We start from the raw sequence: 27,862 nt of genomic DNA, 5'->3' as shown, positions 1-27,862 counted from the left end.
TGCCCATTAAGGGCTTTGTAAGCGAGAAGAAGAATTTTAAATGATATCCTGTGTTCTATAGGGAGCCAGTGTAAGGCAGCCAGAACAGGAGTAATGTGGTCCCTTTTCCTAACTCTGTTTAGGACACGAGCTGCAGCATTTTGAATCAGCTGAAGCGACTTGACTGACTTCTTGGTACACCCTGATAATAAGGAGTTACAATAATCCAGCCTTGAAGTAACAAATGCATGGACTAGTTTCTCTGCATCGTTTTGAGGCAAGATATGCCTAATTTTTGCAATGTTGCGTAGATGGAAGTAGGCGATCCTTGAAATTGATTTTATGTGGGCGTTAAAGGATAAATCCTGATCAAATATAACACCAAGATTCCTTACAGTCTCACTGGAGGCCAAATTAATGCCATCCATAGTTAGTATATCTTTAGATAATTTGTTTCGTAGATTCTTCGGGCCAAGTACAATAACTTCAGTTTTGGTCGTGTTTAACATCAAAAAGTTTAAGGTCATCCACGTTTTTAAGTCCTTGAGGCAGTCTTGAATTGTATTTAGATGATTAATTTCATCAGGCTTGATTGATAAATATAGTTGAGTATCATCCGCATAACAATGAAAATGTACAGAATGATTCCTTATAATATTGCCTAACGGAAGCATATATAATGTGAACAAAATAGGTCCGAGCACTGAGCCCTGTGGCACTCCATGGCTAACTTTGGTTTGCGTGGAAGATTCATCGTTGACACGTACAAACTGAGAGCGTTCAGATAGATAGGACCTAAACCAGCCTAAAGCAGTTCCCTGTATGCCAACTAAGTGCTCTAGTCTTTGCAATAGGATGTCATGGTCGATAGTATCAAATGCAGCACTGAGATCGAGCAAAACAAGAATAGAGACAAGTCCATTGTCTGAGGCTATTAGAATGTCATTTGTGACTTTAACCAGAGCTGTCTCTGTGCTATGATGTGTTCTAAAGCCAGACTGAAAATCTTCAAATAAATCATTGTTTGTTAAGTAATCACACAACTGTTTTGCGACTGCTTTCTCAAGAATTTTTGAGAGGAACGGAAGATTAGAAATAGGTCTATAGTTGGCCTAAAACCTCTGGATCGAGGTTGTGCTTTTTAAGAAGCGGTTTTATCACTGCTACTTTGAATGATTGTGGAACATAGCCTGATAATAAAGACATATTCATAATATTTAATAAAGAAGTGCTAATTAATGGAAAAACTTCCTTCAACAGCTGAGTTGGAATTGGGTCTAACATACACGTTGATGGTTTAGAAGAGAGAATCATTGAATTTAATTGTTCAAGGTTTATGGTTGAAAAGCATTCTAGTTTACTATCTAGTGTAATATTAGAACTTATGTTTCCGGGAGCTGTTGATAACACTATACTGGTCAAAGGCAAGAGTTCATTCATTTTGTTTCTAAGAGTAACAATTTTATCGTTAAAAAAGCACATAAAATCATTACTACTGAGTGCTATGGGAATAGAAGGCTCAATCGAGCTGTGGCTTTCTGTCAGCCTGGCTACAGTGCTGAAAAGAAATCTTGCATTATTCTTATTCTCATCTATTAATGAAGAGTAGTAAGCTGCTCTCGCTTTACGCAGTGCTTTCTTATATTCATTGAGAGTAATATGCCAAATTAAACGAGATTATTCAAGTTTAGTGGAACGCCATATCCTTTCAAGTTGTCTCGACTTTTGCTTTATTTTGCGGGTTTCGGCATTATGCCATGGAGCTAGTCTATGTTGTTTTATGTTCTTCTTTTTCAAAGGAGCAACAGAGTCTAATTTTATTCGCAGCACATCTGTAGCACTATCAACAACATGATCAATTTGGGGTGGTGTACATTTTGTATAAGTTTCCTCCTCCCTTACATGCAGACATGCTATCGAGTTAATTATTGGTGGAATCTCTTCCTTAAATTTGCTATAGCACTAACAGATAGGTTTCTGCTGCAGGAGCTTTTGACTAATGCTTGTAGTCTAGTAACAGTACTTCAAAAGTTACTAAGAAATGGTCGGATAAAGCAGGATTATGCGGTTCGACTAATGGTTGCTCAATTTCAATACCATTAGTCAGAACAAGGTCGAGAGTGTGATTATAGCAGTGGGGTTGGTTTATTTACACTCTGACGGAAACCAACAGAATCTAATATAGAATTAAATGCAACAGTAAGGCTATTTTTATCATCGTCAACATGAATATTAAAGTCACCTACGATAATTACTTTATCTGTTTTAAGAACCAAAGTTGATAAAAACTCAGAGAATTCTGATAAGAATTCTGAATAAAGACCTGGTGCACGGTACACTGTAACAAAATAAGATTGGCTGCAAAGTTTTCCAGGTCGGATGCGTAAGACTAAAACGAGACTTTCAAAGGAGGTATAATTTAATTTTGGGTTTAGTATTGATAAGTAAACTTGAGTCAAAGATTGCTGCAACTCCACCTCCTCGGCCTGTGCCTCGGGCAATATGAGTATGAGTAGTAAAGATCATGGAGAAGTCATTGAAAAGTCATTGAAAATCATTGGTGAAAAAGTGTATGAACCCTGCTTATTGTCATACATGCTGTATGGCAGTTGCAATATACAATGATACTTTAAGGCTCATCTCTTCACAGTTAAATATTTAAAATATGATACATACTAACTAACATATAAGATTAAAAAAAGTAAACATAGTGCATGATGTGCCGCATGATCAAATACAAAATAAATAGGATATATAAACAGCAGGGTAGAGTATGGCGTATAAATATGCATATGAATAAAAATAGATGGACTTAAAAGTATTGTGTAAAACAATATAGTGACAGCCAGTGTTTGTTACTTTTGTGTTTTTCCTCTGATCCATTTAGTGCAAAAAATAAAAGCAATCTCTTAATCGATTTCTGGAATCTCCTGTGGCCGCCTGGCAACTGATCCAAGCCAAGAAATAGCCGGGCACAAAATCCCTTGTAGAACAATGAATTATATGGGTGAGCTTTAGATCTGCTGGAATTCGGGTTCAGTTACAAATTAACTGAAAAACAGCTTATTTCCAAAGCTTCTGAACTAAGACATCTCTCAGACTGACAGGACTGATGTGCTGGCATCACTGCAGCATGTCACTCCAACACACTCATTATGTGCAGTTTACTAAACACACATTCAACACCCAACACTCATGCTTGTCACGTTAGTTATGTTCTATTTTCATTTGTATACCTTTTATTTATTATCTTACTTCTATATACTACTTAGACTCTGCTCCATTTATTGCTGTGTCCTCCTTCTTTGTAAATATGTATACATGTTTTAATACAATGTTGCAACCATGTGAGGCTGTTGTTATTGCAATTTTTTTGTGCTTAATGACAATAATGTTCTTTGGCCTTCCTAGCTTTTTCCCTGTGTTGCTATGATTTGCTAACCAGCTGTTGGCAGTTCATATTTAATAGACGGATAAGAGAAATATATAAATGTTCAACATCTAAATCATCCACAAATAAGCATTTCCTTCAGACGCAGAGCATGTTTTCTGATTACTTTATGTACTTCTTAATACAAATAATGAATGCATGAGCCATTAAAACAAAAAATTAATTATATTTCAATAAATCAAGCGATAACTAACTGTACAAGGAAAACTGCTTTTTCTTACAATCCATTCTCGCCTTGACATTTTTGTCATAAGTTATTTCAAATTTGAGGATTTCTTGACATTTGAATGAATCAATGTTATTTATTTAATGTTCAGAAATGTTTAGAACCCCAAAGCAGAGAAGGACACTAGTTCAGTTTGAAGGTGTTTAATAAACAAAGCAAGGAAAATGCAGTTAATGAAGGCAGGGAGCTGCCTGGTTTGCAGAAAAAGTCCCAGGCAAAAACACAAAAAGTTGCACAACAAACTGCAATCTGGAAAACACAAGGCTTGGGCTGCAGAGAGGCACTCTGGATCGTCCAACAACATTCAGTTATCTGGCAGAGTAGTGGAGTGAGGACCAGGCTCTTAAAGTGAAGGTTGATGAGGTGACTGGGAACAGGTGTTTCTCATCTGCAGCCAGGAGAATACGAGCCACACCCCCTGCCACACACCAGCCAATCAGAAAGGAAGAACAGAGAAGGGGACAAGAACAAGCACAACAACCAAAACATATGCAGAAACATTACAATATACCTTTATAGAAGTGTGTGACATTTCAGAAATGACTGTTATATTCTTCACCAGCAATTGTGAATTTCCATTGTAGTAAAAAAGTATGTATTCGTTCCAAATCTGTGAGAGTCATTGGTAGCATAGTTTCTTGAAAGCAATGTTCTTTACCAACAACTCAAATCAACCTGGTGCGTATTTGGTGCATGAGTGCTTTAAAATGGTTTGTTTCTGCCTGTGTGTTTCAGTCATATCCTGCGGAGAGCAGCCATCTCTTCCCAATGGGAAGAAGATTGGTACTCAGACAAGCTTTGGGGCTACAGCCATTTACACCTGTGACGCTGGTTTCATGCTGGTGGGGTCAGCCGTCAGAGAGTGCCTGTCCTCTGGGCTGTGGAGTGGAACAGAAACTAGATGTCTAGGTATGTAACGACAGGAATTAGTAATGTATTCAAACATGTAAGTATGTAGATATATATTTTAAAGGTCACCTATTATACAAAATCCACTTTTCCATGTATTTTATACACAAACATGTGTCCCTTCTGTGTAAAGAGATTCTGAAAGTTTCAGGAAAAAAGATTTCTCTCTTTTTGTCCTGATCCATTTATATAAAAACCTGTCTGAAAATGAGCTGATCAGATTTTGGCCACTTTATGATGTCATAACGATTTTTTTGGCTTATGTAACCATTAGCCAATCACCAACCAAGGTAAACCCCCCCCCCCCCCCCCCACCTTATCACCTGAATCTCCTCCTAGAGCACCATTGTGTTCTTTTTAACCAAATATCTCTCAGAGGGGCGTTTCCTCTAAAGTAACAGACAGAGAATCGGCCCTTTTGAAACATGGCTGAAACACTGACCATTGGAAAGGGGGTTTGAGTTATTTGTTTTCAAGTCAAGATAATGAGGACAGGTATCAAAGGCAGGGTCTGCACAGCTGCTCTACTCTAACCTCGTCCACCTCCCAAGAAAAAACTATTACGAGCTTCTGCTGTGCACTCACTAAATTCAGTTAGAATGCTTTTTTTTATATATATATATATATATAAGCCAGAAAAAAACAGCTTATTTCTTCTGTCAGTGTGCCAGCGAAAGTTAACATATGCTATGACAAGTTGCTGTCATTTCTCCATGAAGCCTCAGTAGAAACAGCGCTTCCCAGAATACTTCACAAGCCGAGGGGGGATATGAGATGCAATTTAGAACGGGAAGGTTCATTGAAACTTAACCTAGACTGATGAGGAGGCAAGGTTCTGTCAAAAAATAAATGTATTGAGCCCTAAAAAAGTGCTATAAACAGCATTTTCAGTCAATAACTTTGCCAATTATCCTTTGAAAACCAATCTAGCTTTTACTGTACTTGTTTTTTCTAATTTTAAAATCGGTGTTGTTGTGTTTCTTATTCCAATCATCTTTGTAATCAAAGCTGATGCACAAAATATTTTCTATAATTACCCTCATTTGTTCAATCATGAAAAATACAGTTTTGTACTAATGTTTATTCCTTATACATAAGTTCTTCTGCAACATTTTCAAGAAAGTAAAAATCGTCTTACTTTAGAAATGCCGCAAAATCTCAAAGACAATGTGGGAGGACAAAGGTTATGCAGAGCAACCTTTTCTCTTCCTGTTCCCTCCCACTCTCCTGGCTGCTTTTGACACTGATCTACTGTAAAGAACAAAATCAATACCCAATCCAAAGTTTCTGAGAATACATTTACTCCTGTTTGGTTGGCTGTTACCGGTAAAGCCTGATACTTAATAAACACAGAAACATCTTCATTTAAAAGGTAGATGCTTTCGACAGCAATGACACATCTGTGTAAATGCTGTAAGGGGGCAAATTCCCATCAGAGACTTCAACATAAATAGAGAGGCGAAGTCCCGCCCATCTACTTCCGACCCATGGGACCTTATTTCGGAAAAATTATGTACTGAAGTCAATGGGGAGAGAAAACGTATCTTTCGATCCCGTTTGAATTGTGCCATGAATTACACATATGATGTTTGTCAATCTTAAAAAATAATTTCCATGTCAAAAAAGTCACAGTTTGTTATAAAACTGTTGAAATATAAGACTATGAAAAATACGCAACTAGAAAGACTACAAATCCCAGAATCCCGGTCCCGCATGCTGGCTCTTACGGAACCGACTAACTCCCCTTCTGTGTATACAGCTCTCAACATCCCCAGACTTGATTTTCACCACTTTTAATACTTTTCGCCTCATTCTGAAATAAAGAAGTGAGATATGCCAACGTCACGGCCGTCTTGGTGTGTGGTGCGAGACGGGAGATGTAGTTCATTGAGCGGGTTCACACAAAAAAAAAAGTGTTACTTCACAGTTTTACGACACATTTTAATTGTTTTGACTTGCAAAGTTATCTTTTAAATTGACAAACATCATATGTGTAATTCGTGGCACAATTAAAACGGAATCGAAAGATAATCTGTCTCTCGCCATTGACTTCAATACATACTTTTTCCGAAATAAGGGAGCTCCCCGGAAAGGGAGGGACTTCGCCTCTCTATGACAGGTTGTCCAATTTATGATAGAGCTTAATATTGTTCTTGAAGATGGAGCGCTTGTTGTGCTCCATCTTTGATATTTCATGGCGTGTGTTTGCTCAGATTCAAATGTTTCATTGACAAGATAAACAGGTTTCAAGCTGCAATTGCTTCTTTTACAGGCTAGCAAAATGTTTTCAACAGCTGTTTAACATCTTAATGTCCCATATGGAGGCAACAACTGAGATGATGTTAAACCCACAAGGTTTGTTTAAAACTACAAGGCTTGATTCAATTGTTACGGTTTTTTCTGAGATTCTCTCCCTGTAACCCAGATGCATATCATGGTTATAAGCCTGAACCTAAAACATCATTGTCATGAAAAAGTCTTTAGCCCTAGGTTACATAGGAGATTTGTTAAAAAATCGTAGAGTAAAATTGCACGTTAACCTCAACGTTTTGAAGATTTCATTTAAATAAACGGTCTGTTAATTCACCATCTTTCTATCGCTGAACGAGCCACTGTTAACTGTGATGGTTATTCTCGTGTCCAGGAAAGAGAAGCTTAAAAAGGAGACTAAATGGAGTCTCTGAGATGTTTTTCAAATTGGTACTTTAATTAATAAAAAGCGTGGTAAAGTCACAACAGGATATTGTCCGACAGAAAAGCAGCTGTCTCTGGCTCCCCGCTAGCAGAGAAAAGAGGCCGAACCGCTCAGGTGCTGCTGTTATATAGCTTCTGCAGGCTCCTCCCTGCGGGCCGGCCCTCCACATCTTAATGTCCGTTGTTACGTTTAAACAGAGGATTCAGCCATTGTACATTCAATATATACTTAAACACGCCTCTTCTCCTCATATTGTCTTTCATCCCTTTTCCTTTAACACATTCTAAACGTTGTAGTTAATATTCTAAAAAAATACAGAAAATACTTCACGGCTGGTTTGGTTTCTGGTCATTCCGGATGTTGTCACATCTTACCCACGTCTGTAAACAATAACTTTATTCAAAGAAACTATACCTTCATTTAATATTCAGCAATAATAATACGTCTATAGTTGCAGTGTTAAAATCAGTAGGTTTCGGTGTGCATCACTCCATGTCATTTCGCTACTAAATTAACCTCTATAAGAAATGGTAAACTAGCCACATGCTAACCGGAGATGAAGGATTTTCAGAATAAAAGCTTAACTGGTTGTGCACAATAATTTTCTGGTTTTTCAGTATAAAACAGCATTTAAACTGAAGGTACATTTAAGGTACATTATGCCATCAAAACATTGATTTTAATTTCTAACACCACCCAAAAGGATATTGAGCCTACGGCAAACCGAAATCAAAGCCTTAAGATTTGCAATGTTAAAAATTGGTTGTCTGTTGCAACATTTTCCAGGAAAAGGCAAGACTGTTTGGATTTCTTTGAAGTGAGATCCAAACATACATCTACAATTACCCCTCTTGATCATAGGTGGCACTTAAGAGAATAATACATGGAAATCTCCAAGATTTTCATCCAATACAAGATTTGTATTATGTCTGTTTTGTCTATCCAAGGTAGATATAGGACAGCCAAGACCTGGAATAATAGAGAAACACATTTATAGGAATATAATCTGAAATAGTTAATAATGAGAGAGGCCATTTACAAATAAAAGTGAGTGCTACAACATATTATCTTTGCAGCGACGTTTCTAAGGCACGTTCAGGAACACCATTCTGAGTCGTCTGTATGTCTTTCTGTGTCTTTCAGCCGGTCACTGTGGGATCCCAGAAGGCATTGTGAACGGTCAGGTGATCGGGGAGAACTTTGGTTACCGTGATACGGTCGTGTATCAGTGCATGCCTGGATTTCGACTAATAGGCTCATCGGTTCGAATCTGTCTCCAAGAAAACCAGTGGTCTGGACAACTGCCTGTCTGTATATGTAAGGAATACACTTATCTGTCTCTTTTACAAGCTATGATCTGGTCGGCTTCCTGTCTTTTCAGAAAACTGACATTACAAGTAGTAGAAGAAAGCAATTGTTCAGAAGGTCGACTCAGTGAACAGGAAATCACTAAATCAAGAGTGTATCCTGAACCAGCACATCATTATAAAAACGCCTGAAGACAAATATTTGCTGTAGTTCAGTGGTTACACAAACTGATTTAGGGAATACTAACAAGGATCAAGCCTTTTGGGTATGTGGGAGTAAGTGTGGTGGTGTTGATGTGTGATTGATACAAATAATTTCATTTATTGAAAACTATTTTTATTTCTGCTTGATTTGCTCTTAAAGGTGGGGTAGGTAAGTTTGAGAAACCGGCTCGAAATACACTTTTTGTTATATTCCATGGAATGCTCTTAACATCCCGATAGCAATGAATATCTTAAGTGCTTTGACAAAAAATCTATAAAAAAATGTCAACTGTGGAAGCCGTAGTACTGTAAAAAGCACGACAGGCCCGGCTAAAATAACTGGATGGCCTACCTGCCTGTCAGCCTTCCATCTGTGCACAAACTTATCTCGTGCCCTCATTGGTCATGTGCGCGTTCGTGTGTGTTGGAGGAGGGGCTCTGTAAGGAAGTGGCAGATTTGTTCCGGCTGTGTATTTTCAAATTCTAGCGCACTCGAGCTGGTTTCTCCAAAATTACCTTTAAGTGCAAAATCTAAATAAAAACACAATGAGAGCCTCACAACGCTGTCTTTACAATTGTGATAACATTAAAGCACAGACTTACCCTGATTTTATATTGAAGATATGTCCAGTAATTAAGCATTGCACATCTTTAACAGACTCAAAAGCCAACAATATACAGAGCAAATATATTGTCTTGTTTTATTACACATTCTTCGTTGTCTAAACCTGGCCTCAAACTACCAAGAATTTATTTCAACTGCTTACATTTTGTCGTAGATTCAGCTGTGTGAAATTGGTTTAATAAGTGACATGTGTAACAACATATTCAGTTAAAACAGTAGCTACCTTTAACATTGTTTATCCACGCAGCACCAAGGGACTCATGCCCCTTCACACCAACGCGGTTCCAGGGCCGGTTTGGAGCTAGAGCCTGAAAAGCACAGTTTTTTCCTGTTCACACCGCAGCGGAGCTGCCTCTAAGCTCCGGAAACCGGTGCTTTTCAAGCACCAAAAAAATTGTCTGTCTAGAAGCAAGATCCGCTTACGTCAGAGGCGGGGGCAGGGGCGGGATCAACCTGAGCAATAGCAGTTTATGGCGAGTACGGCAAATGAAAGTTGTAACAAGCAATAGCGCTGACCAAAGTGACTAGAATGCAACCACACCCTTGTAAAAAAAAACACACTTTATAAAGTCAGGCAACACTAACCAGGCTTCGTGTGGTTCTGTTTATTTGTACCTTACTTTGACCATCCGTTCACTGTTATTGATCATTGTGGAGAGAGGCAGACGTTTTGTTTTGTATTATAGCAGCTATCGGATGGAATCAATATATGGGCTGCACAGCTTGTCATATCCGACTATCACAAGTAGAATCATAATAAAAAATACACCGGTAAAATGTGCCTGTAGAGAACGGCTTATGCCAAACACATTTATAAACAATGAACCACAGCACTCTGGAGAAAAGTATAGGGGTTAAGAAGTAGTTATTTAATTTAATCTGGCTTCGTATGATTAAAAGAAACACGATCATCGACCCGACGCCATCGGGGAGAAAATCAGCGACGTAAACGGTGAGGTCATGACGATGACGCAATGACACAGCACCACTCGGGCTCTGGGCGGTGTGAACAAAGCGGGGGCTGAAAATAAAAAACGATTCCGAACCAGAAAAGCTCTAGCACAGAGCTAGAACGGGTACCACGTTGGTGTGAAAGGGGCATTAATCTGGTCGAGCCGATAAACCCCAGTCCAATTTCACTCGAGGGTGGAAATATCAAAATTAAACCTTTTTGTTCAAGAGTGATTCAATATGTATTTTGAGAAATATTTTTGTATTCACCAAATAGTCCTGAGGTTCGGCAGATTCACACCAGCAGTCTTATACAAAGGGCCAGAGGGCCAAACTGCCTCTGTGGTCTGGCTGAGATAAATTGCTAGGCTTGATGATAAAGCAGACCTCTCTGAAATGTCCAGGCTTCTGTGAAAATGTTCTAAAATCGGTCACTTACTGTGGGCGTCCTGAAGTTTTTTAGGCAGCAACTGGGCACGGGTAAGGTGGCGATGATGAGCCAACTCTAGCCAGCCACAGGCACCTTTTCCCAAAGAGACAGCCCGTTTGTTCACTAAATTAGAACCATGTTTAAAAGATGTAGGTGGTGAAGCAGTGTCAACATTCTGGAGTAGCAGAGAGTTTATTTCCTCTAAGAAATTGTTTTGACTATGACACTTAAAGGACGAGAAGTGTCATCATAGGGACTTTATATCAGAAATAATCTGTTTTTGTGTATATATTTGTGTTTATGTTTAGGATATGTGTGTGGATCTGGTGTTTCTGTGCTCTGCTGTTTTTATTGTGGTTATTCATGCAGGAGTTATTGAGGGAAATCATTTTACAGCCAAATTATACTGTAATTATGTAGATGAGAGGCTCTTGTTTAGAGGCACAAACACAGAATGATGATGAGACCGTGATGTGTGTGTGTGTGTGTGTGTGTGTGTGTGTGTGTGTGTGTGGTGTGGTGTGTGTGTGTGTGTGTGTGTGTGTGTGGTGTGTGTTGTGTGTGTGTGTGTGTGTGTGTGTGTGTGTGTGTGTGTGTGTGTGTGTGTGTGTGTGTGTGTGTGTGTGTGTGTGTGTGTGTGTGTGTGTGTGTGTGTTGTGTGTGTGTGTGTGTGTGTGTGTGTGTGTGTGTGTGTGTGTGTGTGTGTGTGTATCTGCAAAGCATGCTAACGGTGTCAAAAACATTTGTATCTTAGGCAGGCAAACAAACTGATTCTCACTGATCAAGTGAAAATAAGGCCATGGCTTCCTCCCCTTCCTTCCTGTCTGCTCTTCTTGTCGCTATCATCTCTTCTAGTTTCCTTTTTTCTGAAAATGTCTTGGTTTTTTCTCCTTTTCCCAATGCACCTTACTACCCTCCTCGTCTGTGTCTTTCCCTTTTTCGTTCTATGGTCAACCTCCTCTCCTTTCTTCTCCTCTCCTCTCCTCTCGTTTAAAGGGGGTAGTTTAACTATCTGTTAACACAAACATTAAAACACATTTGTCAGCACAATGCGGACAAGGGACACACACAAACTTCTAAGTAGCTCCAGTGAGTGAAGTTAACACAATGAATAATTATGATGCACAATGCCAAACAGAGGTCACTTAATGCTAATGCAGAAGATGCAAGATCTAATTTTTTTTTGAAATGATGTCCCTAAATAGAGATATTTGCTGTGTCTGCTAGATCATCAGGCATCTCGTAATTATTTATCCATTACTCGTAAAAATTGTATTGATATTTGTCCCAAATCTGTGCTTCTTTTAGGTTGTTTGTTTTTGCAATACATTACATGGTCTCAGATTTGTATGTCTGCTAGAGATCGCACGTTTGTAGCTTTTATCTCAAGAGGAGATTTTGCTTTGATGAATTTGATGTTCTGAATTTAACATCCGCCAATTTGACATGAAAAGTCAACATATGTTGACATTTAAACTAGTTCAGCTGCAACTAAATGACATTGAATGCTGAAAAACGTTTGCACCCAGAAACATTCCCCCATAATAAAGACTTTATATCTCTATATCGAGGAAAAAAAAGGAATTATTGTGGTGTCAAGCAATGAACAGTAGATGTTACAAAACATATAAATGTTTCTGTAAACAGGGGTTAACACATTTTAAGTTTATTTCCTTTCATGTGATTTAATATCGGTTTTAAAGACATTCATATTAAACACAATGACGCAACCCGACATGCACATTTGTAATGAGCACTCTCAAAATAGACTTATTTAAATATATTCAAAAATCTGCTTGTTCCATGTCTCCACGGTTCACTCTCTTGTCTTCCCTTTAGCGATCAGCTGTGGCCATCCAGGAAGTCCCATATATGGTCGTACGGTGGGAAACGGCTTCAACCTCAACAACGTGGTCAGCTTTGTGTGTAACCGGGGTTATGAGATGGAGGGGCCCGCACATGCTCAGTGTCAGGCCAACCGACAGTGGAGCCACCCGCCCCCAACGTGTAAAGGTGGGGAGAAAAGTTAAGTGTATTCCCCCCTAACCTTATTTATCCCTAACCTTTTATTACCATCCAAACTCTTATGTTTATTTACCCTTTCTGCATTTCCCAAGTTGGCTCTCCCGTGTTTTACCACTGCTCGTTTCATTTCAGCTCATAGACTCTTCATCCTTTATTTAATTTATTGAAGTTTTGAGCTAGATTTATTTCTCTACATCCCTCCTGGCTCCAGCCTCATGAATGGAAATGTCTTGATTGTGCTCACAAGTTCGTACACAAGCTATCAGCGCTCCACCAAGATTACAGAATGAAATGGCAATGAATCGTGTAAAATGTAAAATGCAACCCATTGAAAGCAAGCATTACCCTGCATGGGTGCTGGATCCAGAACACACAAACCTGCCATCATCATCAACTCATTTGCCATATTTACCATCTTAAACACTTAATTAATCTCCTTTTTAAGCCCTTTATTATTTCACAGGCAGAAAAAAGGAAGAGAGGGAAGAGAATTGACTCTCCCTGGTTTAAGCCAAATAACACATGCTTTTCTCTCTCTGTGTACTTGTGTGTGTGTGTGTGTCTCTGTGTCTCTCTGTGTATAGTGGTCAATTGCTCTGATCCAGGTATCCCAGCCAACTCCATCCGGCAGAGTAAAATAGAGCACGGGAACTTCACCTTTGGCACTGTGGTCTTCTACGACTGTAACCCGGGGTATTACCTGTTTGGATCACCTGTTCTGTCCTGTCAGCCTACTGGACAGTGGGACAAACCTCTGCCCGAATGTATAGGTTAGTTTGATCTGTGTCCTTTTGTCTTTTTAATTTCACAATGAAAAAATATAGTGAATTGCCTTTTCCAAGCCTGACTGCCCTTAGTTACTGTTGCTGCACCTGTCACGTATTTAATTATACAGAAGGCACATAATGCAGTTTATAATAATAGCGGCGGCAGAGTAACCTCTCAAAACTCGTAGTTATTTTTAACCTTGGTTTTTAAGACGGGGGTAAGACAGCAGACTTCTCATTGTTTGGCCATGGAAATAACAATCCATACCACCATGGACCGTGGAACGAATGTTAACCTTTAAACCTTTTTTAATTGGACACTTGGACCAGGCACCAGAACAAAAGGACTCAAGGTTCTGCCAAAAATGTGGTGGGTTTAAAGTACAAGTCTTCTGAAAAAACACTGTTGGCTTTTATTAATAGAGGTGTTGATACTGTATATTTAAACAATTACATTTTGATAAATTATTCCGATATCCAAAATCGAAATCAATGTCATGAGTTCAATAAAAGATCAGTATATTGCTCTCTCTTCTATGATCCCCCTATTTCTCTGCTATATCCTCCTGGGAACCGAGGAAAAAAAGTGTTTTCTAATCTTCTTTATTTTTTTTAACCCTACCTATTTAGGGTTAAAAAAACATCTTGCAATTTAGAATTTTTAAATGTTATTGAATTTTTAAATGTTACAGTATGTCCACTGTAGAGGACGTCAAGACCATTTTAGTTTGAAAAGACAGCCAAAATACAGTAGCTGCACATGCCAAAGCTCACTTTATACATATTGCTTGATTAAAGGAGTGCTTAAAATGATCTGCAGTGTGTCTGCCTGTTTCCTCACTACCCACAATCCTTAACATGTGTGTTCTAAATCTGTACTTTGAGTTCTTGACAACAGTTAATGCAGCTCCTCTCACAAAGCTGTGTTTAGTTGAAACTAGCTGTCTATCCTCAGCCTCTCAATCCCTAACTCTCTCTCCCTCTCTTCTGATCTCTAGTTGTGGATTGTGGTCACCCCGGCTCTCCCCCTAACGGTGTGCTGAGTGGAGTTAAGTTTACATTTGGTTCAACGGTCCGATACTCTTGTCTTGGTGGGAGACAGCTGAAAGGAGAATCATCCAGGACTTGTCAGCTCAACGGGATGTGGAGTGCCCCCATGCCCTTCTGCTCTGGTAACCATTTTAACCTCTATTGAATATACCGACTTTGTAGCCCACCCTATCAGTAGGGGGAGATGGATGGATGGGAGATGTAGATGAAAGATGAGACGTCTAAAAACATGTAGACTCAACAGAGTGTGGAGCACTTCATGCAGGCCCAATTTCTTACCCCCTTGCACTCAGTGGAAGGGATAATGGGATGGATGGATGGGCAGATAGAAGCTCGGCCTGGCGCATGAAAAGAGAACATATCAGTCCCTGTCTGTTAAAAGGGTTGTGGAGCATAACCTCCCCCCCCCCCACACACCCACATACTGTAAATCCACAGCCATGGACCCTTGGCCATGAGCATTTATTTACTGGTTGTTCAATTTCAACTATTTGTAAACCTACTTTTCTTTCTTATGATGTCTCTCAGAAATGAATGTGTTTTCTCTCTTGAGGAGAACTGAAGGATGAGAATACAAATGAACATATGGAGCGGTTCTTTAAATATTAACACGTTTAAATACTTCAGTGTTACCTGAGCATTTTCTTTAGCATAAGTTGTAGTGATTTAAGACAACTTTGTTTACCGCAGTGTAGCCCCCCCCCCCCCCCCACCCTGCTGGATTTACTGTATATGCATATATCATCACTTATTGAGCTATATTGTCTCTCCAGACAGCAAGCCTCCTTACCTTCCATCTTGTATAAACAAACCGTCTAACTTATATTGTTCTCAGAGGGATGGCTGGAGGCATGATTATGGCTCTCTAGGCTGAGAGGCTTCCAGCTGCTGCTTATATAACAAACTCACTGGAAACTCATTCCAGACGAGTTGACTAAAAACTCATTGTTATTTACAGCTATTGCCTGGGGCATACGCAGGGTGAGCCAGGGTAATGGTGTACGTAGCAGTGATTCATGGCTTATACCTGGCAGGTTTGTACCCATGGTAGAAAAGCGACGTCAGCAATTCAGCTTGTTGACTGTTGATAAGCTAATGTTGTTTCTAATGTAATGATGTTTCTGACAGCACATTTCAGGGGTAATAATACATTTATTTAAAACTAGGAGGTAGAGTGGTTACTGTGTCTAGCCCTGGAGCCTCAAATTACATTCATGTTTACTTTATTGAGAATACATTATGTAATAGAGCCGATTGTGCATTTTCTAACAGACTTGGATTTGGTATTCTACCTACACTAAAATGCTTTGAGACTTGATGTACTTGAGACTTGACGCCTTATTCAGGCACTGCATTCACAGCTTGAATATCTATTGATTAGGCCTATACATTAAACAGCATTGGTTCCATGTTTTTGGTTCTGTTGTTTAACTGATAAAAGATTGATACCACATTTTGATGCGTATGGTCATACCAGCTTGATCTTTCCAATAAACTAATCTTGATTTAGAGGGAATGCAGCTGGTAGATGAAATGACATTTTATAGCTAATGCTATTAGTGAATTATGTGGTGGTTTGCTATCCTTTTGAAGTGAATTGGTTTTCTAAAATGCTTCCATCTACTGATTATTCACAAACTTGATCCCCCAAACACTTAGGATTCAAAAGTCAAAAACTTCCCAGATTACATTTTTTTACCCTAGTAAAATGTAATCAAAACAGACACACTACTAAAATATGTATTCATTTGGTGTTGTTTGAACAGTCTATTTTAACTGTGGTTTTAACTCAACATAATGTTCATATTTCGTATTATTGTTGTAATTAGTATTAAAAAAAAACAAGAAGACATGCATGCAGCTAGCCGTTTCCCTGCTTTAAACCTTAATGCTAAGATCCCTTGCTGGCTGCTGCATCATATTTAAAGGGCAATGGTAGAATTAGCCAAAATGTCAGCTATTCCTTAAATCTTTAGTTACAGCTAGTTAAACAAACATGTGATTTGGAAACTATATTTTATAAGAAACGACATGATGTTCAAACGGTTTTATTTGCCCCCACCTTCCCTACTCGGCAGCCTCCAGTAAGTCTCTGGATCAGACGAGTAAGAAGGTTATAGCCTTGTAGCTTTTATCGTCGAGCTTAATGACAACTCCTGCAAACCTGGGCAAAGGAGCTTCAGCTCAGTAACCCGTGAATTTACCCGAGTCAGAGTAGAGCCAAATACTTTCTATCAGATAGACGTGTGTGTGTGTGTGTGTGTGTGTGTGTGTGTGTGTGTGTGACCGATTAGTGGTTGTTCCAAAGTCACCTGAGGGAAACAACCGAGATTAGTTTTCACAATGCTCTGTCACACAGAAACCTGCAGATACGTGCACGCCATAGACTTTGTATGACACACACTTAGAAATACACACATGCAGCAGTGACATCAGGTAAATTGGTTGTTCTCCCCGTTGAGACCAGATACACCGGAGGCTGCATGGTGACTTTGGAGCTGTGTATGTGTGAGCTTCCATTGCAGTTGTATAGGAGGTAACATCTCTAAAGATGCCATTTTTGTTGTGTTTGGGCTCCGTTTTAGATCCCAATATTCACATAGAAAACCTCCATCTTGCTGGAGACGATTTTCTCACATTTCTGAGCTTTTAAAGAATCCTGAGACAAAGCGGTAAAGGCTTATTTATTTTCACTTGAAAAAATCCTGAAGCATTGCACAAGATGTTATGTCATTATGAGTTGTGTCTGAAGTATGTGTAAGCTCAATTTGGCAACAAGCCTCTAGATTTATGCAGTAAAGCACCAACCGAGCCAGTGTGAAATTAGGTTATTTGTCAAGAGTATGAGGGTAATCACAAAAACATTGCACATACATATGGGGAATTCTTCGGGTGGTTGTTTATCACACCACCTACTTTGTTGCACACCTTGAATTATGGTCAATAATAGATGAGGATGGTGTGAGGAAATTGAAAATCACTGTAAAAATGATAAAATATTCATTCTGCGTTCTCAGAGCTATCCAAAACTATCTAATTAGTCAGGCTTTGACGTTAATTATATGCACATATAAACCGATGCAGATGTTAGACTATTAACAAAATTGGAAATGGTGACTAGGAATGTTTGGCTTGTACATGGAGGTGACAATGTGTGTGTGAAAGTGTGTGGGTGTTCCCAGGAGCACGCTCTGTCTGTCAGGCAGAATTTGCTGACCAGGCGACTCGGCAAGGGCAGAGTGAGAATCACTCACACATACAGTGCGTCCCAACCAGCAGCAGCATCCACACCCACACACACACACATTCACACACATTCCCTCTTAAGGCAAACATATGCCTCTTGTCACCAACATATGTGTGTCGTCCACAATAAATTGTACCCATGCTATACTCAAGTCTCCCGAGAATGCGATTCATATTAAAACAAAGCAAATATTCACCTCATTTTGTTGAGTTCACTTTACAATTTTGTTGATGAAAAACAATTATTGTTATTTTGCGTCTTTTTAATCTTTTGCGCTCTCTATTGGGATTTAAAATGTGATAATTCAAAAGTTATTTGAAGGTTTGAAATACATTCTTGGTTATGTAAAGTGTTGTAGTTTTGAAGTCGGAGACCTAACTTTCTTCTCGTTGCTCTCCCTGTAGGCGACACAACGGGTTCCTGCGGCGATCCCGGCATTCCCTCCCAGGGTTCCAGGGAACAAACGGATTTCAAGATCCGTTCCAAGGTTTATTTCAGCTGCACAGAGGGCTACGATCTGATTGGTTCTTCAGAACGGATGTGCTTCCCTAATGGGACGTGGTCTGGCACACAGCCCTTCTGTAAACGTAGGAAGATAATTTTACTTAATCTCAACACATAACAACAGTCTGACACTGATCCAGTCTAAAGATCCACCCATGTACTGCACAGTCAGTTTATATGAGCATATTCATAGAGCTGGAACTCACTGAGATGCTCTTTTCTCTCATTTCCCCCCAGCTGTCCAGTGTGGTAACCCTGGCACTCCCAGTAATGGCCGGGTCTTTCGCTTGGATGGAACAACGTTTTCGCACTCGGTCATCTACTCCTGCGTGGAGGGCTACCTGCTCAGCGGCGCCACCACCAGGCTGTGTCAGGCCAACGGGACATGGTCAGGAGCGCAGCCCAACTGCACCAGTGAGTAACCTGATGGATGATTACAGTGGTGGAAAGCTTTCCCAAGTTTTCTTGAGTATATTCACTTCCGGCAACTTTATATTTTTACTTCACTACAATTTTAGGAAAATATGCAATTTATTACTCCACTACATTTACATGTATCTGGTTAAGATCATTACCAGATGAAAAATATCCATACTATTTGTGTTACGTCCCCAATAAGGTCTAGGGGACCTGGAGACAATAACACACAACAACCAATAATTATGAGGGAGTAAGCGTAAAGGTTGACAACTGGTTTATTCCTTGAACAACCCAACTGAACAGAAGTTTAACAGAAATACTCTTTGTGGGAGGAGGAGGAGTCAAAGGAGATTGTGCCAAACAAAAGAAATAAGCATAACAAAACCAGGCCTATCTCTACATCTATCCTTTGAAACCAAAACTCAAACAGAAACCCTCACTAACTAAACTACTCAGAACTGGACAAAACAGAATACAGGGGTGGCATCAATCCGCTAACCTAGTGTGTCTTAACATTAGTTACCTACGTGATGAGAAATGTACAGGGTACCCCAGACTTACCTAACTCCCCCACCTCTCAACACACATACATTTATCAAAGGTTAGAACAAACAAAGTAGAATGACTTTCTTAACAAGGCAGTCAATTGCAGGCTCCTCAATCAGCAACAGGCCCAGGGTGAGAGAGAGAGGGAGAAGACTTCCTGGGTGCCTCCTTTATGGTCGGCCTTGGCTGCTGATAGGCCAGCTGAGGGTGAGAGGATCCAATCAGCCATCAGACTCAGGTGCACAGGCAGATACAGATCAGCTGCTGATTAGCTGTGCAGAAGACAGGGAGAAGAGAGAAACACAGGAGGGAAGGAAAACCACACAAGTACAGCCTGCCTGGCACGTAACGATAGTTACGGCTGTAACTACGGTTCTATGAGTCCCGGATGACCGCCAGAGGCGGTGCTTTAAGCACTGGATATGTCCATCGCGCGGATGCGCAGCTCGAGTACCAATAACAACAAAGTCACCTGTGACCCACGTGACACCGGCTATATCAGCCGGTGTCGTCAGAGGATCTGTTCCCAGAATCTTCTCGCGAGCACACAATAATTCTGAGTGACAGGGAACTCTGGCGGTCATCCGGGACTCATAGAACCGTAGTTACAGCCGTAACTATCGTTCTATTTCGTCCCTACTGACCGCCAGAGGCGGTGCTTTAAGCACTGGATGACTTATACCAACAATGTCATGAAGAATCCAAGCCCTTGCTCACCACTGGAAACAGCGGAGCTCGGCAAAAGGACCACGCCCAAAGAATGGGGAGTGGCGACATTGACCTGATGACAACTGGAGAATGTGCCAGAAGACGCCCACGACGCCGCGGCGCAGATGGTCTCCAGGGGCACCACCCTCAGGGCAGCCCAAGATGTTGAGATGCTCCTTGTAGAGTGGCATCTCAGCCTGATGGAAGGGGGCGGCCACTGGCCCCGTAAGCCTGTGAGATGGTATCGACAACCCAGTGGGGCAGCCACTGGTTAGAGGGCATAACCTCCTTTAGTGCCGCCAGGGCAAAATCAAGAGTTGCTCCTACTGCCGTATACAGGCAGTAGCCTTGATATACGCCCTTTGGGCACCCCCAGGGCACAGCAACTTCGACGTGCCGTACTCCTGAATGTCAAAGCGTGCCAGCTGGGCTGGCTGATTGAAGTGGGTTTGTGGAAGGACCCCGGGCCGGAATGCCACATTTGCCCAAAGGGCAACGCCTGAGAGTCCCACCTCGGGCATGTATTGTTTATGGAGAGGACATGCAACTCCCCGACTCGCTTCCCTGAGGCTATGGCAAGCAGAAATGCTGCCTTCGTGGGCAGCCACCTAAGCCCCACCTGGGCCAGGGGCTCGAAGGGAGGAGATGATAGGGCATCCGGCAGCAGGGGCAGGTCCCAAGCCGGAGCCCTCGGGGTGCTAGGGGGACGCTGCCGTAAAGCCCCTCTCATAAAGAGGGACACCGACCTGTGGCACCCCGCCGTGGCGCCGTCGACCCGAACATGTCGGGCAGAAATCGCAGCCACATAAATTCAGAGTGGAGTGAGAACGTCCACTATCTAGAAGGGACTGTTGTCTAAGCAACAACGTACATGCTGTCCCCAAGGAACACGCACATTCTTGCCCCCCAGTTGGGGTAGAAAGTGCGTGAGTGCAAGCTGCACAGCCCGAAGCTCTAACACGTTGACCTGGCGCGCACTCTCCTGGGCAGACCGCTGACCCTGAACGGTCCTGCCCTGCCGCACTGCACCCCACCCTGAGAGACATGCACCTATGGTGATGGTCTCCTGGCGGGATGGGATGGCGCCCATGGGCACGCCCACTAGGAGATAGGCCCTGCCCCTCCAGCGTGACAGAGAGTGGAGGCAATGCTGCGACACCCTGACTTCCCTGTGCCTGTGCCACTTGGCGTCCAAGTGAAGGCTGTTCAGCCACATCTGCATGGGGCGCAACGACAGCGGGCCTAAGGGCCCAGCGGCCGAGGCAGCTGCCAGTCTGCCCAAGGGCCGGAGGAACTGAATATAAGGCACCATCTTGCCCGGCCCACGTGGAAGTAGGCAAACCTCAAGTCCACGGTTGAGAACCACTCCACCTGTGCATGTGCAGTGGTCAGCATATAGAATGGCAGCACCTTCGGGAATCTGTTGATTCCTCTGAGGTCCAAGATCGGGCGAAATCTGCCGACTTTCTTGCTCATGAGAAAGTACGCCGAGTAGAACCCCCTGGGCTAAGCAGAGGGTCTTACTGGCTTGATTGCGTCCTTGGACAGAAGGACGGACAACTCTTGGGCCAGAGCTAGGGCCCCTGCTGGATCGCTGACGACTGTCAATTAGACCCAGCCGAAGGCTAGGGGCCGGAGCTGCGGTCCGTACCCCTGGGTTAAGGTGAAAACCACCCAAGGGACGGAAGTACAGACCGCCCAGTAACTGAGCTGCTGCTGGGAAAGCAGCCGACAACCGCCCCCGGGATTTCAGGGCCCAGCCCCCCGGCCCCTGGAGCCTCTTGGGGGGCGCCGGTAAGGCTCTGGGGCATGAGGCCGCCTGGAAGGCGGGCGACCTGGGGCACGAAAGTCATTGGGTTGCGCCGCTAAGACCTCTGCAGACCACCCCTGTAATCCGGCGGCTGAGTGCGGCGGCTGAGTGCGGCTGCTAGAGCGGCCCCTGGGCCTGCTGGGAGTGGGCACAGGTCCCAATTATTGGGATAAACAGGTTTGAAATCATTCCAATGTATACTATAGGTTAGTAACCACAAATATCCTTTAAAACTGGACTTTCAACCCAAACCCAGCTGTTGACTTGTGGATGCAAGCAGCTAATCGCAGACTCAACCAGAGAGAAAGTAGTAGGCCTACATCATCAGCTACCATGTCTGACAGAGAGGAAGACAGTGAGGAGAACAGTCAGGAGGGTAGTGATGACAGCTTGTAGGATTACTGGTCGTGCTAATGTTGTCTTGTGTTCACCTCTGCATGTGTGTTCTGTGTTCACCTCTGTGTGTTCTGTGCCGTGTGTCTGACAAATAAAGACCGGTTTATTTATTTCATTTTAAGGATGAGCACCAAGCAACATCTCCAGGTGCTCCTTTGAGAACCAGGGCAAAAAAGTTATGTGCACCCCTGTTTATAGAGTTACATGAATAACCTTGATTGTTGTTTACTTTAGCTAATTTGCTTTTTGAACTCTGTAAATAACCATCAAATATAACGTTCAGCTCCCATAAGAAATGTGACCTGGCCATGGTTGAACAAGTGTTAATCAGTGCTGCATGTTACACAGACTACAAAATCTGAATGTAAAGTTGCGTATAACAATAACGATTAACATGAACTTTAGTTGGTAACAAAATACCTTGTTAAACACAATTCTACATTGTGTCTAAAGGTAAACTTCACCTAGCTCTGGAACAACAGTATTTAAATGTTGAAATGTGTCTCTGACAATTGAAATACACAGCAGTAAGGAAGGATAAGAGAGATAGAAATGCTGAGAAACCACATCTCTTTACGATTGGTTCCTGGCAAGAAACTATGTTTTTTAAGAATCCCCTGACTTTAAGGATATAGCCTTTTATAGTACATTACAATAAATCTATTTACAGCCATGACATTATCTGGGGTGGGTAAAAGCATTTAAAGTGCCTATTAGACCGTGAAGGACGGAGCGTTATAAGTGTAGTTTGGGGAATCCTAATGCTCCTTAAAACAGTCCCAGGACAACTGCAGCAATTGTACATATCTGTGTTGTTTCATTCACGAGAAGGAAAGCCTATAACTGAATCTCAAAGATCCTACAGTGTGATGTAACTGTAGAAACAGAAAATTACACAAATAAGTAAACTAATTAAGTATAGTTAATAAAGATAAATATGCAGTTCTAGTGAAGTCATCCCTTGGATCACCGGCACTTTTTTAAGACCAGATTAAATATGTTTACAATTAAAGACTTAATCAAAAGCTAGGACATTCTGATATATTTATTAGAGGGTCCTTTCTAGGCCTACACAGATTTTTAAAACAGTGATAAAATGATTGCCAAGTTCAAAAACATGAACAAATGACTCCTTTCCCCTTTTGTCAGTCGACAGTATCCTTTTTCTGTTCACTTAATTACATCTCCTCGGCTTTCTTTTCCCTCCCTCTTTATCACTCCTTCTATTTCAATCACGCATGTAGGAGTTTTATGCAAAGTGAATACTAAATTGTCTTGCCATAGCATAAACTGTTAAGCATTCTATGTCTTCATCCAATTTCTTCCTTTCCTATCCCACTTGTCCGTCTCCCTAGTGATAAACTGCGGGGATCCTGGTGTGCCTGCTAGTGGTCTTCGCTATGGAGAGGACTTTACGATTGGTCAGAATATTTCCTTCCAGTGCCAACCAGGATACATGATGGAGGAGGACGGGTCCCCTTTGAGGACTTGCACCAACAATGGGACCTGGAGTGGGATTATGCCTATGTGTACAGGTAAATTGTTAATGAAACCACTTGAAGCTTGGGTAGATCATTTATTTTAAAGGTCACCTATTATGCAAATCCATGTGCTTTATACATGCAAATGTGTCCCCTCTGTGTAAAGAGATTCTGAAAGTTTCAGGAAAAAAGTTTCGCTCACTTTTTGTCCTGATCCATTTATATAAAAACCTGTCAAATGAGCTGATCAGATTTTGGCCACTTTATGATGTCATAACAATTGTTTGGCTTGTGTAACCATTAGCCAATAACCAACCAAGGTACCCCCCCCCCCCCCCCACCTTGTCACCTGAATCTCCTCCTAGAGCACCATTATGGGTTTTTTAACCAAATATATATAGCGTGGGGAGTGGCTCCTTATTTTCATCTAAAGTAACAGACAGAGAATGAGCTCTTTTGAAACAGGGCTGAAACAGAGGGGTTTATGGGATGCTACAATCTGTTTGGTATTTCGAGGCCAAACACTTCAGAGACATGTTTTGTATATATCTGAGACCGATAATATATAGATGAAAAACAGTATAACAGGGGACCTTTAACTAGAGTTTTCAATTAATCATATTCTCATAAGCTTGCTTAGAGTGCTCCATCTGCCTATCAAGCTCTCATTGAGGTAGTTTGATAGAGTTAACAGTGGCACTCCTATACCCAACGCCCTCTAGTGCAGTGTTTCCCAACCTGGGGGGCGAGCCCCCCTAGGGGGGGCGCCAAAGATCGCAGGGGGGGTGCCAGGCCTCAGATTATTTGAGGCCAAATATCATATTTAGACTCTTTTTTTCTTTTTTTTTTTTACATATAATTGTAACGCAATACATGATTGTCACTAAAAGCCTTGTCTCTACATTACAATAAAATATAAAAAATAATTGATTAATTAATTTGAATACAAATTCAAGTTAGTAGCTATTATAGGCATACAAAGACAGAAATGTATAATTCTTTCTTTAATAGAAATGTTTCTTCTGCCCGTAAAGTGTCCAAACCAGGTTTTTCTGGATAAGCGCATTTTTAAAACATAGTCATTGTCCATGCCGGTTTCAGATTATTTGTCAAAGTTGCTCCGATCAGATCGGTCTCCTCCATTTTGTAGATTATTTACGATTTTTGAATCCACATAAACACATCTGCAAAATCCGGCTTACTTTGAGCATGTGTTTTAAACAGTTTAATCCCTTTGTGAATTGGTTCCACTTGAGTCCAATAACCATCAAAGTCACTCCAATGGTGCTCCTTAATTACGCTTTCATCGTCCTTTAACAAAATACTTCACATTCATCCAGTTTGAGACAGTAGTTGTAGCATTTTTGAGACTTTTAAACTTGAATTACCGCTGTTGCTCCCCCCGCGCAACTTCCAACAGGAGTCATTTGGGGGGGCTCTTGGAAGAAAAGGTTGGGAACCCCTGCTCTAGTGGACTTCTCCTCCAACATTAGTCATGCAGTGTGCATTCATGTGTTTTGAGTAACTGGCCTTGTAGGTATGGGGAGGAGCTGAGATTTATTTTTTCAAAATGTAGCTTTTAATTGCTTGTTCTCCAAAGATGCCTACCCCAGCTTTAACTCAGTTTAAGATATTTTTGGCAGTCTTAAATTGTTCATACATTTGTTCTATAGAGCAGCGGTTTTCAAAGTGTGATGCGCGCCTCCCCTGGGGGGCACCAGAGAGCTTTAGGGGAGGCCCAGAGTGAGAAAAAAAATTACGAGAAAAAGACGAGTAAAGTGACACTTGCACACTTTTGGCTGTCTGTGGAGACCGAGTTCCCCCACCTTGCCAAAAAGGCTGTAAAAGCCTCCACCTACCTGTGTGAGTGCGGGTTTTCCGCATTGACTTTGATCAAAAGAAAGTGCCGGTCAAGGCTGCAGCCAGAGGATGATCTATAGGTTACTTGCGTAACCCCAGTTCTCAGAGTAACATGAAGTGAGATGTCTCACTATGGGATGCGCCTCATCGCGGAGCAAACAGAAGCATCAATCTCATTACGCCAATCCTGATTGGCTGGAGATCTTGACGTCAGCGTCAGGGAAATCACCCCCTATAAGTAGCTTGCGCCACAACGCATGCGCCATTCAAAATAAGCACCTCTTCTCGCTTCACCATAGCAAGGAGGGCCGTCTGGTGAGACATCTCACTTCATGTTACTCTGAGAACTGGGGTTACGCAAGTAACCTATAGTTCTCATTCATAACACTCCGTTCGATGTCTCACTATGGGAAATTGTAGCTCCCGTATTGCCAGACGAGCTTATCTCGAAAATCACCAAACCAACCAGAACTTAACAGGTAGAGCTCTGACTCAACCAGGTGCCCAGCACTGCTTGAGTCACACTGGGAGCAGAACGTCCAGCCTGTTAGGAGGCAGACAAAAGTGAGCGGCGAGGACCAGCTCGCCGCTGCACCAATGTCTTTGATGGGAGACATCCTGGACAGAGTCCAGAATGCAGCCAGACTCTGAGTCGAAAGAGCTCGCGGACCCGAGGGTGCCTGCGAACTCTGACTCGTATGAGCCCCAAAGCAATTGCTTCCACAGACCAGTGGGAGAGCCGTTGCTTAGTAACAGGCTTGCCCTTATAAGGGTTAGCCCAGGACACAAGGGGTTGGTCATTATGACAAAGCACCCTTGATCTGTCCCTGTACGTGCGTGAAGCACGGGCTGGACACGGCAAATCCGGCCGCTGTTCCCCGGAGGAATACAGTGGCGGGGAGGATGCCTTAATGTCAAATGTGGTACCCGAACCGACCGCCTTAAGATAAAGGCAGGGTCAGGCTTCAACCACACTCTGTTTGCCCTGGGGCAAACTGAGTGCATGAAAACTGTACAGATAGTGCATGAGTGCCACTGGCTCGCTTGGCAGCTGCCAGGGTCAGCGTCATGTCACACTGTATTTAGATTGTACCACTCACGGGCCAGGCCCATAGAGCCAAGCGCTCTGGGTGTGGGTGAAAGATCGCCCCCCCCGCTTGGGACAGTATGTCCCTGCGTAGTGGGAGCTGCCATGGCTGCCCGCACAGCAGCTGATATATCTCCGCTAGCCAGTACATAGCTGGCCAGTGCGGAGCTATCAGGATAAGTGTGTGGCGTTGCTCTCTCACTCTGGCCAGAGTTGGGGGTATCAGAGCCAGGGGTGGGAACGCGTACAGAAGGCCCGGGGGCCAATTGTGCGCGAGTGCATCCACGCCTAACGGTGCATTTAGATCACGCATCGAAAAGAACAGCTGACACTGAGCGTTGTCTTTCGATGCGAACAGATCCACCGCGGCTCTGCCGTAACGCACCCACAGCTGGCTCACAATCCTTGGATGTAGAGTCCAGTCTGCATAAAGTGGTATACCTCTGGACAGTAGATCTACCCCGAGGTTCCTCACTCCCGGTACGTGCGTCGCTCTCAGAGAGAGGAGACGTCTACCGCTCCATAGGATAAGTTTGCGCGCCAGTGTGTGTAACTGGAGAGAACGCAAACCCCCTTGGCGGTTAATATACGATATTGTGGTCGTATTGTCTGTCCTCACGAGGACGTGATGTCCCCTGAGGAAAGGCAGAAAGCGTTTTAGGGTGAGAAACACCACTAAAAGCTCCAGGTAATTTATGTGCGCCCGCTGGAGGTCTCTGCTCCAGAGACCCCTCACCGGGCGACCTTCATAAATACCTCCCCAACCTGTCAGACATGCGTCTGTGGTGACCACTTTCCGTGAAAGGACAGCACCCATAGGCACACCTCGTACTAGAAAAGTCTGGTGCAGCCAGTGGCGCAGTGCCATTACGCATTTCACAGTAACCATCACTCTCCGCGCGCCATGGCGCGCAGGGTTTAGTTTTAGGGCGGCCACCCAGCGCTGAAACTCCCTCATGTGTAAGCGTCCCAGTCGTACGACCAGGATGGCTGACGCCCCAGCAATCGCAGGCATGATCTGAAGAGAACATGTTTGCGCAGCTGGAAAAGAGCGAGACAAGCTCTGAAAGCTTTCACTCTATCCGCTGACAAGCGAGCTGAAAAGGGCACCGAGTTCAGGTGTAAACCCAGGAAGAGTATAGTCTGCGCGGGGCACAACATGCTCTTCTCTGTGTTTATTATGA

At 42.4% G+C, this 27,862-nt stretch overlaps 1 protein-coding gene across 6 annotated transcripts in view; it reads left to right on the top strand.

The window, feature by feature from the left end:
* The window catches only part of LOC117536136 (CUB and sushi domain-containing protein 3-like), a gene marked incomplete at its 5' end in the record, with an annotated part of 197,257 nt that overhangs the window by 147,648 nt on the left and 21,747 nt on the right, over positions 1-27,862 (top strand). For all 6 annotated transcript variants that reach the window (XM_034200881.1, XM_034200880.1, XM_034200879.1 and 3 more), the window contains 8 exon segments: positions 4,392-4,565; positions 8,404-8,577; positions 12,617-12,790; positions 13,387-13,572; positions 14,568-14,741; positions 18,271-18,453; positions 18,608-18,784; positions 23,606-23,785. In XM_034200881.1, the coding sequence (XP_034056772.1) occupies positions 4,392-4,565; positions 8,404-8,577; positions 12,617-12,790; positions 13,387-13,572; positions 14,568-14,741; positions 18,271-18,453; positions 18,608-18,784; positions 23,606-23,785 (1,422 nt within the window).

This window comes from Gymnodraco acuticeps, unplaced genomic scaffold (genome assembly GCF_902827175.1).
Source record: "Gymnodraco acuticeps unplaced genomic scaffold, fGymAcu1.1, whole genome shotgun sequence".
NCBI lineage: Eukaryota > Metazoa > Chordata > Actinopteri > Perciformes > Bathydraconidae > Gymnodraco > Gymnodraco acuticeps.
This window is presented reverse-complemented; position numbering and strand designations above follow the sequence as displayed.